At 50.3% G+C, this 15,544-nt stretch overlaps 1 protein-coding gene across 3 annotated transcripts in view; it reads left to right on the forward strand.

Moving 5' to 3' along the window:
• Positions 1–6,551: 6,551 nt before the first annotated feature.
• Miga2 (mitoguardin 2) overlaps positions 6,552–15,544 on the forward strand; it is a 29,539-nt gene continuing 20,546 nt past the window's right edge. For 2 of the 3 annotated variants that reach the window (XM_075985731.1, XM_075985730.1), the window contains exons 1-5: positions 6,552–6,720; positions 10,621–10,853; positions 11,901–12,111; positions 14,438–14,550; positions 15,264–15,381. In XM_075985731.1, the coding sequence (XP_075841846.1) occupies positions 10,758–10,853; positions 11,901–12,111; positions 14,438–14,550; positions 15,264–15,381 (538 nt within the window). In that variant the 5' untranslated portion in view covers positions 6,552–6,720; positions 10,621–10,757. The remainder of the gene's footprint in view (positions 6,721–10,620; positions 10,854–11,900; positions 12,112–14,437; positions 14,551–15,263; positions 15,382–15,544) is intronic. The other variant, XM_075985733.1, reaches the window with a different exon arrangement.

A 15,544-nucleotide genomic window follows, 5' to 3' on the forward strand; every position in this document is an offset into this window, starting at 1 on the left:
GCCAGTGCCCGCCCTCTGCGCGCGCGCGGAAGGAGGCCAGTCGAGCGCGGGGCGGGGCCTGGCAGATCAGGGCGGGGCCAGGGGCGGGGCTTTGCTGGTAGCGCTGCTGCCTCCTGCCGGCTGCTCGCTCTAATGGACATTTTTTTTTTTAATATTTATTTATTTATTTATTATGTATACAATACTCTGTTGGCGTGTATGCTTGAAGGCCAGAAGTGGGCACCAGACATCATTACAGATGGTTGTGAGCCACCATGTGGTTGCTGGGAATTGAACTCAGGACCTTTGGAAGAGCAGGCAACGCTCTTAACCGCTGAGCCATCTCTCCAGCCCCTCTAATGGACATTTTACTAAAGCAGAAGCTCACCATTGCTAATCCTTTGTGCAAATTTTGTTGTTTTTGAAATTCTGGAGATTTATTTGTTTGAAAAAGGGTCCCTCTAGGCCCCGACCGGCCTACAACTTCTTTTTTAAAAATATTTATTTATTTATTTATTATGTATACAATGTTTTTTTGTCTGTGTGTATGCCTGAAGGCCAGAAGTGGGCACCAGACCTCACTACAGATGGTTGTGAGCCATCATGTGGCTGCTGGGAATTGAACTCAGGATCTTTGGAAGAGCAGGCAATGCTCTTAACCACTGAGCCATCTCTCCAGACCTGGCCTACAACTTCTTATGTAGATCAGGCTGCCTCCAGCTCACAGAATCTAACAAAGATCCACCTGCCTGCATGGCAGTGGTGGCACAGCCCTCAGGAGGCAGAGGCAGGCAGATCTCGGTGAGTTCGAGACCAGCCTGGTCTACAGAGCGAGTTCCAGGACATCCAGGGCTACACGGAGAAAACCTGCCTGGAAAAAACAAAACAACAACAAAGATCACTGATTAAAGGCATGCACCACCACTTCTGCCCAATTTGCTTTTGTTTCCTGTTTAATTTTTTTCTTTGTGTGTGGTTGTATGTTTGTATCAGTGTCTGTGTGTACATTTACACATGAGACATGTACATACAGCAGAGAATAGCCTCAGGCGTTGGTCTGGCCCACAGCATGCCAAGGATTCTCTGCCTCATTTCTCACTAGCTATAGGAGCCCAGGAACGGCCATCCTGGGTTTGAAGTGGCTTCCTTTACCTGGGTTCTCAAGGCTATGCGGTAAATTCTTTACCCATGGAGTCATTTTCCCTAACCTGTTTTTTTGCTTTGAAATTTTGTGTATTGTGTATGTGATAGGGGCACACAAGAAAGCTGTAGCACATATGTGGAGGTCAGATAACAACTTTTACAAAGGTTCCTTGATCTTCAGGCCACACTCTGGCAAGCTCCACCACCTGCTGAGCTACCTCTCGGGCTCTGGTTATTTTGTTTGTTAATTTAAACAATTTATGTGTGTGGTTATTTTGTCTGCATGTGGCTATGTACCCTGTGTGCAGCGCCCAGAGAGGCCAAAGGTGATGGATCCCTGGAGAGCCGCCAAGTGGGTGCTGGAGATGAGTGGTCCTGGGAAGTCAGGATCTCTGAAGAGCAGCCAGGGCTCTTAACTGCTGAGCCATCTCTCCAGTCCCTCTCTCCTTCTAAGATTGTTGTTGTTGTTGTTTGTATGTGGGAACATATGTCACATGTGTATGAGCACCCATGGAGACTAAAAGAGGGTGTCAGATCTCCTGAAGCTGGAAAGAGAGGCAGTTGGGCAGGCTCATATGGAAGCTGAGAACCAAACCCTGGTCCTATGGAAGAGCAGCGGCTGCTCTCACCCACTGAGACACTCCTCCTGTCTGGGTTTTTGTTGTTGTTGTTTTTTTTTGATTGGTTTATGTTTTGCTTTTATTTATTTGTTTTTGTTTTTGTTTGTTTTTTTTCATTCAAGATCTCGTGCAGCCCAGGCTGGTCTCAGGTTTACTCTACAGTGGGAGATGGCTGTGGCTCTCAGGGTTGCCACTCCCAGCTGCAGACGGTGTGTGCTGGTGGGCACAGAGGGACGGAAGGGAGGATGGATGTTTACTCAGTGGGATGATGAAATTGGCCTCATTTGTCACCGCCTCCCTCATCGCCGAGTTTCCGCCTACAGTGAGAACATTCCGGATCCACCTCTTTAGGGGACTGATCTGTTTATTTACTTTTGTTTTTTTGAGACAGGGATTCCCCTGTGTAGTCCTGGCTATCACTCTGTAGACCAGGCTGGCCTCGAATTCACAGAGGCCTGGCAAGAGGTGGGGTCTTTAAAATATGCAAAGTCTGATTAAAATATGCAAAGTTGCAGGATGGTGGCAGTGCCATCAACACCTTGTTGATTGGTTGTTGTCACTGTGCCACCTTGCCATAGACCCCTATTGACAGATAAGCCCTTGTCCCTGCTGGTTCCCACGTCCCCTTGTTCCACTGCCGCTCCTATTTCATCACTCTTTCTCTGTATTTGAACTCTGTCTCTAGTTCGGTGAGACCTATGGCTTGGGAAATGGGGCTTGGTATCTGTTTCTAGTTGTTCTTGTTCCTAATTCAAAGCTTCGTCTTTTTAAAAAGGGTTAATTTTTACTAGTTTTTATTATTCTTTTATGTTTATAGGTGTTTTGCCTGTATATATGTCTGTGTGCAATGCCTGAGGTGGCCAGATTGGGTGTCTGATTCTCTGGGGCTGGAGTCCAGATCATTGTGAGCTGAGCGATGAAGGAGCTGGAAACCAAACCTATCCACGATGTTTGAAAAAGTGCCAAGTGCTTTTTGCTACTGAGCCATCCTCCAACCCCTCCTTCTGTGTCCTTCCTTCTTCTTTTCTTTTTTCTTATTTTTTGGAGGGTCTTATTATGTATCTCTAACTGCCCTGGAACTAGCTATGTAGTAGACCAAGTAAGACTTGAATTCACAGAGATTCTCCTGCCTCTGACTTCCCAGTGCTGGGATTAAAGGTGTGTGCACCAAATCCAGCAAAGCTGATCTCTCACCCAGAACTGTTCCTCAGCTGGTACCTTCTGGCTTTGTCCATCTGTCTGTGCAGGGGTGAACCTGAGTCACCTGGGCATTGACTTAGGCATCTGGGCGTTGTTCTAAAAGCAGGTGGGCCCAGGCACGTGGCGTCTGGAAAACACTCTGGGAGACTGGCAGTGCAGTAACTTGCTCCATATGTGGCACCTGCTGTCCACACACAGCTGTAACCCACAGGCCACAGGTGTCTGTGTGCACTGTCTTGCATAAAAACTTGTTCATCTTGACTATTCACTTACTTACCAGTATCTATCTATTTGTAGCTGGCAACAGTGATCATTAGACAAAATCCAGCCCTGTAATTTACAATTACATATTCATTCTTTCATTCAGTAACTGGAGGCTGGAGAGACGGCTCAGCTGTTAAGCCCAGTATATTACTCTTGCAGAGAGCTGAGTTCAATCCTCAGCGCCTACATAATGCCTCACAAACAGCAGTAACTCCAGTTCCAGTGGATAGGGGAATCGGGAGGATGGGGACCACCTCTTCTGGCCTATGCAGGTACTACCTGCACCTTTTACACTCAGTCGTTTCCTTCTTGATATTAAAACAATAAATATTTACTACAGAGAACTTGAATGTAGCTGGGCGAGGATTCACGTGCTTGTAATCCCAGGAGGATCCAGAATTCAAGGTCAAGCAGGGCTGTGGTAGGACACGCCTTTAATTCCAGCACTTAGGAGGCAGGGGCGTGCAGAACTCTGTGAATTCAAGGCTAGCCTGGTCTACAGAGCAAGTTCAAGGATAGCCAGGCTACACAAAGAAGCCTGTCTCAAAAACAAAAAAAAATTCAAGATCATTGCTGGCTACACAGAGGTAGACTGGTCTACACAAAACTGTCTCAAAACAAAAACAAAAATAAAACAAGGTCCTAGACTATAGCTCAATTTGGTAGAGTGCTTCCCTTCCATTCACGAAGCTCAGGGTTCCATTCCTAGCACCTATAAAACTGTTTAGTTTCATACACCTGTAACCCTGAAGAGTCCAGGAATAGAATATAGAAATAAAGGGTGTAGGGTAAAGGACCAGCCAAAGAAACCCACCCTGGCTCTGAAATCAGAGCCAGTGAAAGAAACACATCCTCTGAGACCCAAGCCAGTGAAACAAATGCTTTAGCCCTGAAACAAAAACCAAAGAAACACACTTTGTCCTAAAATAAGAGCCAGTGAAAGAAATATGCCCTGGCCCCAAAACTAGAGCCAAAAAACTTTAGGCCAGTGACATAACCACAATTTGGCCCTGAAATCAGAGCCAAACCTGGCCCTGATAAACTAAACAGAACATCAGCCAATTCCTATGCAGGGAAACAAACCACCTGAGCAGAAAACCAACCAATCCCTGAGCAGAGATCTAGCCAATCTGAGCTCAAGGGACTGAAAGCTGACCAGTTTTCACCCTGAAAATCTTCCTGCAAAAACTCCACCCCTAAGAAGTCCTGCACCTGTTTAGTTTGCTGCTGCCCCTTTTCCGTCCTGGGAGAGGGCAGAGGCAGCCACTCTCCTGGACTCTTCCCTCCCAATAAATCTCTTGAATGAGGTTTGGGTGAGACCTTCTTTTGCTGGAATGCAGCTGAGGAAAGAAGTAATAACTCTTACTTAGCTAGAGTGGAAGAGATCTGTAACACTTTCAATTAGAAAACCTTCCCCTAGCTGAGTAGAGTTGATTACAAGCCAGGGCACCTGAACCAAACTGTAACAATTTCGCTGGGGAAGTTCTCTCCTGCTGGGGCAGAGCTGCTACACTGGGGAAACCTTTTTCTAGAGCAGAGCTGTAAACTAAGCTTAATGTAACCTGTGATGTTCCCTGGCCCCCGACTGCCAGAATACTCTTCCACCAGAGATGAGATGTAACAGTATTCCCTGGCCCCCAACGGTTAGAATTCTCTTCCACCCGACCTGTAACACTTAGTATTCCTTGGCTCCCAAATGCCAGGATCCCTTTCTATCTTAACAGCGTTTACAAAAGGCCCAGCCCAGGAATATAGAAATACAAAGTAGTAAGCCCAAACACATTTTGGGAGAAAAAAAATAAACCTGGCAGCTACTGTAAACTTTAACAAACACTTTCTGCCTTAAGAGCAGACATCCTGGCAGCCACTGTGTACAGGAAACTATTTTTTTTTTAAAGATTTATTTATTATGTATACAGTGTTCTGCCTGCTTGTATGCCTGTATGCCAGAAGAGGGCACCAGATCTCATTATCGGTACCTGGGAGGTGCCATGTGGTTGCTGGGAATTGAACTCAGGACCTCTGGAAGAACAGCTAGTGCTCTTAACCTTTGAGCCATTTCTGCAGCCCAGGGAACTTTTAATAATTGTTTCCTGCCTTCCATCTTCCCAGCTAGGCAGGTCCTGCAGACAAAGGTTAGCTCCTAACTATTGCCTCTATGGGACCCTCTGCTTGTATTCCCTTCATTTTTAATTGTCCCCCTATGTGACTCTACTCTGTCTTGCATTCTTCCAGGGACAGTGAAAAGCGGCTATGTTGGCCACAGACTTTTACAAACATCCTGAGTTAGCATCCTAACTTCCTATAACCAAAAGCTGTAAAACTTAAAATGTAATGTGACCTTGCGTCTGACCTCAAGGTTGTAAACACTCTTTGACCAACACCCAGTGCTTGATTTTAATAGAAGAAGAGGCCCAAACCAGCCCTCATTGCCACAGCTACAGAAGCCCGATCTCTGGCTGTGGCCACAGCTCTAGCTGATAAGCTTTGTGCGTCGCATGGTGATCTTTTTTTTTTTTTTCGCTTTTTCTGGAATAAATTTTGCTTCTAGTTTAATAGACTTTGGTGGTCTGTCCCCCATCACTGCGTGATCCCGGACCCAACAACCCTAGTACTTACTTGGGAGACATAGGCAGGAGGATCAGGAGATTCAAGGGTGTCCTCAGCTACAAAATGAATTCAAGGTCAGCCTGAACTGTATGAGACCATGATCTTAAAGCAAATAAATAGGGGTTGTTGGCAATGGCACACACCCTTGATTCCAACACGTAGGGGGCAGAAGCAGTCAGATCCCTTGAGTTTTTGAGGACAGTCTGGTCTACAGAGTGAGTTCCTGGTCAGCCAGGGCTATACACAGAAACCTTATCTTGAAAAACAAAACTAGAAAAAAAAAAAAAAAGTAGGGGGGAGCGTTATCTGTCAGTCTCCAAAGCATGGATCCTTTAGAAACCCTTTCCGGAGAGTTTGGTAAACAGAGACCATTCCAGAGACAACGACGCTAGGGATGCAGTGTACAGAACAGGACAGAGACTGGCAAGGGATGAAGAGGAATGTCAGGAAAGCCTGAAACGCTGGCACTTGAAAACTCGCTCTCAACTGCAGAAGGGACTAGTTGCTGGGCGCGACGGCTACACCAGCAGTCTTCCAGGCATCCCCCCCCCACCCCCCCCCCGCAAGCAGCCACTAGCTCCACCCCCTTCTGAGTAGCTCCGCCCCATTTTCCTGCGGCCCTCTAATCCTGGTAGCCAATCGGAAAAGAGATCAGGCCATTCCACACCGCAACCACACTTAGGGGGCGTGGCGGAAAGCGGGGGGGGAGGCGGGGTTGACGTGGGCACGTAGCCCGCCCCATTGGCCAAAGGCCACGGCGGCGCCGAGCGATCTGGAGACGTTCGTTGGTCCTAGCAGTGTCGGGCTGCATTGAAGCCACGCCCCCGCTCCCCGACAGGGCCTGGTTTGGTTGTGTTGCCGCCGGGAAAGGAGACGCTGCCCTTCCGCAGCGATGGGATCCTGGGTGAGTGGCGGCCACTGCGCGGGCGAGCAGCGCAGCAGGGTCAGGAGTGAGGCTTGCAGAGCATGGAGCCCAGCTCACGCAGGGGTCCGCGGCCCAGCTTGTCCTCTGAAGTGTCCAGGGTGGGATGAGTGGGCCCCCTGGACCAGGCGCGCGAGAGGATGCCTGGCTCTGGGGGTGGAACGAGGAGGGAGCTGGGTCAGAGAGGAGACTCCTGGCCTGGAACGCCGTGGGTACTTGCCGGCCTGAAAGAAGCAGGTGTGCCGGCTGTAGGCAGAACCTCAAGGATGTTCTAGGGAGGTCGAGGCCAGAGAGAAAGGTCCCTGCTCTGGCTTCGCAAGGAGCAGATGCTGAAGCTGGGGATATTGCCGATATCTACTCTGGGGATGCCTAGTCTCCACAGAGATCCCACAGAGATGTCCCGGGATGGAAAAAACAGGATATGAGGCAGAGGGTGGCTTAGGACCGTCTGGTCTGGGACCATAGCTGGGTCAAGGTGGAGCGAGAGAGAATTTTCAGGCCAGTCATTAGTAGGGGTGTCTTGCCCAAGAGAGGAGGGCCTGGGATGGAAACCCGGGATATCAGGTCTAGTGTGCCATGGTGGAGGAGTAGACGAGGTGGCTGGCATTAGAAGTGAGAGGCAGGCAGGATACAGTGGTGTTGAGCTTGGATCCTTCTTTTCTGTGAAGTGACCTTTCTCTTGATGGGCACAGCCAACACTAACTGGACTTTCCTGCAAACCTGACAGGCCTTTCTCCCTACCTCCACCTGCCTCAGCCCTAGCACAGGCTTTCCTCAAATTCCATGTGGCCTTCTCAGAAGTTCAAGGCCCTGAAGCCCTTCAGGTTTGGAGTGGGCAAGCAGCAGACAGGAACTAGGATGCTCACCTACAGCCTTGGGACCTCATCTCTCAAAGCCTCCCTTTGTGTATCTTTGTGGTAAACGGTGGCTACCTCGAGGGTCCTGAGAGCAACTGCACGCTCTTGCTCAGAGTTGTCACAGTGAACTGGCCTGTTGAAAAGCACAGGCAAGAATATCTTCTGTCATCAGATGCCCTTGACTCCCACCCAAGGCCAAGCCAGGCTGGAGTTTGGAGGAGGACCTGTGAAGGTTGTAGCTCACCTCACAGCCTCCAGGCAGCACATCTTGCCCTTGACGTGGGGTAATTTCTTCAGCCACACTCACTTTTGCCCGCCCTCTGCTCCACTCTACCCCTCAGCCTCAGGGCCAGCCTGATCGGGCTGTGTGCCTTCCCCACTCACCAAGGATAAGCTGTTCCTTGTTCATCTCTTATGCTGGCCACCATCCCAGGAAGACAGGGTCTGTCCTAGCCTGTTCATTCCTTCCTCTAGAGAACCCAGGAGTCATCCTTGAACTTGACCGTAGCAGTGGGTGCCCCCTGTAGAGTCTTGGGGTCTCGGTTATATGTGATCAAACCACTGATCTGGCCTCGGGATAAGATGGTGGGGGAGTCCCTGAGGTGGGTTTTGGGGACCCAGAGGAGGCTGTCTTCGCCCTCTGTGGCCCTGCTGGGGCTGCACCGCCTGCCCCTGCTGTGTTTAGCGGTATCTAGACCTTGAAGTACCCTCTCTCCGCTTTGGACTCCTGGCTTAGACTCTGGAGACTCAGTTTCTTCCTCAGAAGGTGGGAGAGGCAGGGAGAAACATCTGCCTGTATAGTTGGCTCTTGACAGTAAACTCAGCACTCGTGAGACCAAAGGGAGAGAAGTATCTTGAATTCAAGGCGAGGCTGTGCTGCAGTTTGAGACTGTTTCAAAAATAAATATGAATAAAAACAAACAAAAACCCATCGCGACCTCCAGATCAGCACAGACCTTTAGGCCGCAGGAAGTGAAGCATTCCTAGCTTTGTGAAAAGAACGCCATGCTTCTCAGCCGGGAGCCCGAGAGAACTTTATTTAGAAAATGACCTGTGTGTTTAAAAAGGCTGAGAAAGTGCAGAAGGCCCGAAGTTAGAGGGTGACCTATTTATCTCCCAGTCTCTGGGTTCTTTCTGCAACCAGCCTGCCACAGACGCTGCCTTCTGCTCCCAGGCAGGTATGTGTCTGTATATGGTTGTTGCCTGCCTGCAGGGGCAGCGTGGGGCCTGGGATTCTAGATGCACCCTTGGTGTTCATCCCACTCAATGAAGGCAGCCCGCCCCCCCCCAACTGCTACATGCTAGACAAGTGCTTTTAAAAAAAGTGAGGCAGGGTTGGCCTAAATTGCCCAGTCATTTTTGGAACTTTGATCCTCCTGCCTCAGCGTCCTGAGCAGCTGGGATCAGAAGCCTGTAGTGAGGTGCCCAACCCCTGAGAACACGCTTGTTTTTTTTTTTTTATTTTTTTTTTTAGTTGTTGAAAAAAAAAATTTCCGCCTCTTCCCCATTTCCCATTTCCCTCCCCCTCCTCCCACACATTGTCCCCTCTCCCCACTCCCCCCTCCCTTCCCCCCCACTCCATTCCCCCTCCCTTTCGAGAATGAAGAGCAATTCAGATTCCCTGCCCTGCGGGAAGTCCAAGGTCCTCCCACTTCTATCCAGGTCCAGGAGGGTGAGCATTCAAACAGGCTAGGCTCCCACAAAGCCAGTTCATGTATTAGGATCAAAACCTAGTGCCATTGTTCTTGGCTTCTCATCAGCCTTCATCGTCCGCCAGAGAACACACATGTTTACATCTCTTTATTTTTGCTCATGTGTATACCTTTTTTAAAAAAAAATTAAATATGTATGTGTGTGGCGTGTTTTGTGCATGCATGTGTATGTGTGTGCACCATACATGTACCTGGTACCTTCAGAGGGCAGAATAGGCCATCAGATCCCCTTGAGCTGGAGTTAGAGACAGTTGTGAGTCACCATGTGGGTGCTGGGAATCAATTGAACATGAACTTTCTGGAAGAATACCCAATGCTTTCAACTGCTGAGCCAACCCTCTAAACCCTAGGCTTTTTTGTTGGGTTTTTATTTTTGTTTTTTGAGACAGGGTTACTCTATGTAGCCCTGACTGTCCTGGAACTTGCTTTGTAGACCAAGGCTGGCCTCAAACTCACAAAGATCTTCCTACCTCTGCCTCCAAAGTGCTGGGATTAAAGGCATGGATCACCATGCCCAGTTTAAAACATTTTTTTATTGGGGCTGGAAAGATGGCTCAGTGGTTAAGCATGCTTGCTTCTTTTCCAGAAGACCTGAGTTCACTTCTCAGCACTTACCAGGTGGTTCACAACTGCCTATAATTCCAGCTCCAGGTATCCGGTGCTATCTTCTGACCTGCAAGCATCTGAACCCATGTGGCATCTACACACACATAAACAAAATAAATTGTGTATTTGAGTGTTGAGCACCTGCCGGAGGCGCACGTGGAAGTCGGAGAGCAGCTACGGGGTCAGGTCTCTCCTTCGTGTCTAGGCTCATTTCTGTTGCTCACATAAAATACCTTAGCAGAAGCAACTCTGGCAGAAGGGGTTTGTTTGGCTTGTTCCAGGGACAGTCCATCACTGGGAGGAAGTCACAGTGACAGAATCTCATGACACCTGCTTGCATTACATACGCAGTTAAGAGGCAGAGAGCAAAGAACACAGTCCATGGCTCTAGCCCAGAGAGTGGTGCCACGCTGTGGATGGGTCTTTCACCTTAATTAGCATAGTTAATCCCTCATGGATATGCTCAGAAGCTGGCACCCTGAGTAACTTTAGGTTTTTGTCAAGCTAGCAGCTCATTGGACCTGGAGAACATTCTGGAGAATTCGGTAGTCAGGCTGGCTCAGCAAGTTCTTTAAGCTGCTTGGCTATCTCACTGACCTGAAGCTTTTTGGCACAATTGGGTATTGAACATGGGGAGGGAGCCTCCACCACTCAACCCCAGCCCTGTTTGCCCCTTCCTGTGTCTCATCCGGTCGTCTGTCCCTCAGCTCTGTGGAAGGACCTTCTGTTATGTGTGCCCCTGCCTTGCTGGCATGTGGGTGGTGCCCAGGACCCGGCCAGAGACCAGTTGAAGACCTCGGAAGCTCTTACCCCAAGAGTTCCCGCCTTGGGTGCTTGGTCTGCCATGGCGTTCCGTCGTACTGAGGGTATGTCCATGATCCAGGCTCTAGCCATGACTGTGGCTGAGATACCCGTGTTCCTGTACACGACATTTGGTCAGGTAAGATGGGTATGGTCCTACCCAGGGGTCCTCAGCACCTGGGAGAGCTGAATCCGTATCATGGCTATACTGTGTGTCTTTAGTTAATTTCTCATTGCTGTGATGAAATACCTTAGCAGAGGAAGAGAGCATCTGGACTCACAGTTCCAGTGGGCTATAGTCCATTGTGTGGGAGGCTTGGCAGCAGAAGTAGGAAGCAAACAGGCTGACAGGTGCAAGCTTACCAGTGCTTAGCCCCCTTTCTCCACTTTCCACAGGGGACCTTGCCCTGCCCAGTAGTTGTCCCCTCCACAGTTAGGATGGAGAGTCCCTGGTGCTGGAGAGATGGCTCAGAAGTTAAGAGCACTGGCTGTTCTTCCAGAGGTCCTGAGTTCAGTTCCCAGCAACCACATGGTGGCTCACAGCCATCTATAATGAGATCTGGCGCCCTCTTCTAGCATATAGGCATACACACAGAACATTGTATACATAATAAATAAACGTTTAAAAGAACAAAGACAGAGTCAGGACCTTCAGCTCAGCCTTCACCCTAAGGCTAGGTAACTTCTTGACTTCAGTTTGTCTATGGGCATGCTGACTAAATTCCTTGACGCCCCCTAAAACTTTGTTTTGTGGGACAGAGTTCCACCTGGGCCAGCAACAGAGAGTGGCCAGGATGAGCCTGTGTGAGTGGAGTGGTCTGGAATAGTGTGTCATTAGCTCCAGATATCATTGGGAAATGGTGCTGTCAGGTCTGGGTTTGAGTTGTGTGTTGGTCATTTGGAAGGTGGCAGAGACTGACAGATGGTGCAGGTCAGGCCCTGGTGCAGTGCCTGGTGCTGTGCCCCTGCAGGCACGGAATTGTGACCAGCAGTGTGCAGGGCACACCAGGGCCCAGGTCCTAGATTCATCTCCTCAGCAATGTACTATGCTGTCTTTATATTTCTGGTTCACATTTGAGAAAAACTGGCCTGATTTACTTTTTAGTGTCCCTTGTCTTGTGATCGGCAGAGGAACACTGTGCCCACACCTCAGTGACATAACCAGGCCACTGTCTCTTTCCTCCAGTCTGCATTCTCCCAGCTGCGGTTGACACCAGGCCTGAGGAAGGTTCTTTTTGCCACAGCCCTTGGGACTGTGGCCTTGGCCCTGGCTGCCCACCAGCTGAAGAGGCGCCGGCGGAAGAAGAAGCAAGTGGGTCCTGAGCTGGGAGGTGAGCAGCTGGGTGCAGTACCCCTGCCCATCCTCATGGCCCGCAAGGTCCCTTCAGTGAAGAAAGGTAGGTGTGTGGTAGGGGAGTCCTGACATCATCACAGTTGTCACGGTTCAGCGCTCTTCTCTGTGGGGTCTTGGGCTAGTGCCTTCCCTCCTCACAGCCATGCTCCCTGAAGTAGGAGGGCTAGAATCATTCCTTAAGACCCTAGGCTCAGTCTTGGTGGGTGGTGTCGGTCCTGGATGTCTTCATTTCCTCAGAGGACACAGGTCAGGGCCTAGGGGTGCCAGTTTCCTCCTGCTCAGAACTAGGAGGAGCCATGGGCTTCAGGAGCCCAATCATATTTCTCGTATTCCCCTTTTTAAGTGAAAAGGGATTTGCATGTAGTAATGCAACCCTTTTAGTGTATCCTTCTGAGCTGGAGACAGGGCCGTCAGAGAAATAAGCCACTACAGGGAAAAAACCTTTTTTTTTTTTCTTTTTAAGTTTATTTTCACCAAGCAGTGGTGGCGCACACCTTTAATCCCAACACTTGGGAGGCAGAGGCAGGTGGATCTCAGTGAGTTTAAGGCCAGCCTGGTCTACAGAGTGAATTCTAGGACAGCCAGGGATACACAGAGAAACCTTATTTTGAAAAACAAAACAAAATTATTCTGGTGTTTATATGTACACGTGTGTTAGGTGTGTACTGTGGTGTCCTTGTGGAGGTCAGAGGACAGCTAGAAGAGTACTTCTCCTTCCATCTTGTGGGTTCTGGGGTCAAGCTGAGGTCATCAGGCTCAGCAGCAAATGCCCTGCCCATCGCACCATCTTGCTGGCCCTAGAAGGCTCTTAGCAGCCCCTGGAAATCTTGCCACATGTCATTGTCCTTTTGTTCTCCTCCCAAGGCAGAGTGTTCCCGTAGGTTCTCAGCTTGGGAGAGTCAGTTTCTCACCTTGCAAAGTAGATTTTAAAGCCAGGTGTGATAGCGTGCCTGCAATTCTAGTTCTGGAGGCCAAAGCACGAGGGTGGACAGTTCAAGACTGCCGTGGGCTGCAGACTGAAACTTCGTCTCAACAACCAAAATCTATATGAAAAGTCAAGAAAGATAAGGAAAATGAGGTTTCAAAATTGCTTTATTCGTGTATTTTGTGTTTATTTATTTACTGTGCATGTACCATGGAGTACATGAAATCAGAGGAGGCTTGTGGGACTTGGTTCTCTTCTGCCACCACATGGGTCCTAAGGATCAATGTCAGGCCGTCAGGCTTGGTGGCAAGCCCCTTCCCTGCTGAGCCCTCTTCCCAATCCTGTTGTTTAAGATCTATGTGTTTATTTTGTGTGTATGAGTGCTTTGCCTGCCTGTGTGTATATCCACTGTGTGCCTGTGGAGGGCGGAAGAGGGCACTGAGCCACCTGTGACTGGAGTTAGGGATGGTGTGAGCCACCAGTGAGGCCTGGGCGTTGCCTTCGCCTTGCACCTTGTCTGAGATGTAGTCCTTGGTTTCCCACAGCCGAATGCACAGGCTAGCTGCCCTTTAGCTTCTGGGAGTCTCTAGTCTTTGCCTCCCATCTCTCTCTAGGAATGCTGGGATAACAGACATGGACCACTGCATCTGACTTTACATGGGGTCTGGGGATTTGAACTCAGTTCCTCATGCTTGTGTGGCAAATGCTTTACCCATTGAGCCATCTCCCAGGCTCTTATTCTCCCACCTGCACCCCCCGAGTTGGGGATCACAGTGCCTGTGCCCACCGTGCCCAGTTTACGTAGTGCTGGAGGTCAAACTCAGGGCTCCTCTAGTTGAGCTAGAGCCTGGCCCTTTCATGTTTTTATGTTGTCTATTCCTGCAGGGTAGGGTGAGTGTGTGTGTGTGCTGGGGTGGATGTGTATGTGTGCTGGGGTGGATGTGTGTGTGCTGGGGTGTGTGCGTGTGTGCCAGCGTAGGTGTGTGTGCCGGGGTGTGTATGTGCGCCTGGGTGAATGTGTGTGCTGTGGAGTGTGTGTGTGCTGGGGTGTGTGTGTGCAGGTCAGAGGACAACTTTTAGGAGTTGGTTCTTCCTTCATCAAGGATTGAACCAGGTTGTTCGGCCTGGCAGCAAGTGTCCTTACCTGCTGAGCCACCTGGAAAAGAGAATTCTTTATCAGTCACTCAATCAAGCACACAGGCAAACCAAGCAAGAGGTAGGGAAGTGACCCTGCCTTGCTCTCAGCTTGTCCCAGTGGGCCTGGCCCTGTGTTAAATCAGCAGGCTACAGGAAGGGCCCCTTTCCTCTGCCTCTCCCTACAACAGTATACTCTCAGGGCCATCTGCTGGTGTTTTGTCTTAGGAGGTGAGGCCATCAGAAAGATGAGGATGGGCTGGACGGTCTGGGTGGAGGATGTGTGCAGGGTCCACCCTTCTCCCTACAGGCTACTCCAGCCGGAGGGTTCAGAGCCCCAGCAGCAAGAGCAACGACACTCTGAGCGGCATCTCCTCCATCGAGCCCAGCAAACACTCAGGCTCCTCCCACAGCCTGGCCTCGGTGAGGAGCCAGGGTGGGATCTGTGTGGGGCAGGTACCACCAGGACACTCCTGGACTCTGCCCTGAGCAAGCTTCTGGACTGTTAGATGAGAGAGAGGCCCCCTTCATTCTTCACATCCTCATGCGTGAAGTCGGCCTTCAGAGGCTGGGGGTGACGGTTGGAGGCACCAGTTTGAGATAAGTGTGTAGGCGCCAAGCAGGAGCTTATCCGGAGGCTTGGGCCGCAGACACTGAGCAAGTGCCTGGGAGCTGTCCAGGATGGGGCCGGGCACTGAGGGTCTAGAGATAAGGATACAAAGGTGAGCACTGTTGCGCCAGAACTCAGCTTTGTGAGTCCATTCAGCAAGGACCCGGCTGTAGCTCTAAGCCCGGCTCTGGCTCTGCCCTTGCCCTCAAGTCTCCTGTGGTAAGGTAGAGGCCACTCTTGTGGTTGGGAGGCTCAGAAACAAGATGGCAGCTGTCCATCCTCCTTGTCTGACTGGTAGAGCCGGGACTGGGGTCCAGTCTGGTTTCATACATGGCTGTTGGTATCAGCCTGTGTTTCTTTACACTGGCAGTTTCTGTGGTGCATCGTCAAGCTGTTCTGGGGTTATGGGTGCTGGCCGAGCCCCGGGAGATATCTAGGAGGGCGTATGGCTTGTGGTCAGCCTGTGGGTGGGCTTAGAGGGGGCCCACAAAGGGCCTCACTTCTTATCTGTATCCTTGGTCCCCAGATGGTAGTGGTCAATTCATCCAGCCCCACAGCTGCGTGCTCAGGTTCATGGGAAACCAGGGGGATGGAGGAGTCTGTGCCTACCACCGATGGCAGTGCTGAGAGCCTCTATGTACAAGGTTTGACTTGGGGGGAGAGCCCAGGGTCTCGGGTAGGGTAACAGTGTGCCTGGGGGGAATGGCCTAAGAATCTGAACAAAGCAAGTCACTTCTTCAGTTACTTCCCCACCCTACATTGGCCTTGGCCTCCCTGCCATGGTGCGCCCCTGTAGGCTGAGACCGG

The sequence above is a fragment of the Microtus pennsylvanicus genome, chromosome 9 (assembly GCF_037038515.1).
Source record: "Microtus pennsylvanicus isolate mMicPen1 chromosome 9, mMicPen1.hap1, whole genome shotgun sequence".
In the NCBI taxonomy this organism is placed as follows: Eukaryota; Metazoa; Chordata; class Mammalia; order Rodentia; family Cricetidae; genus Microtus; species Microtus pennsylvanicus.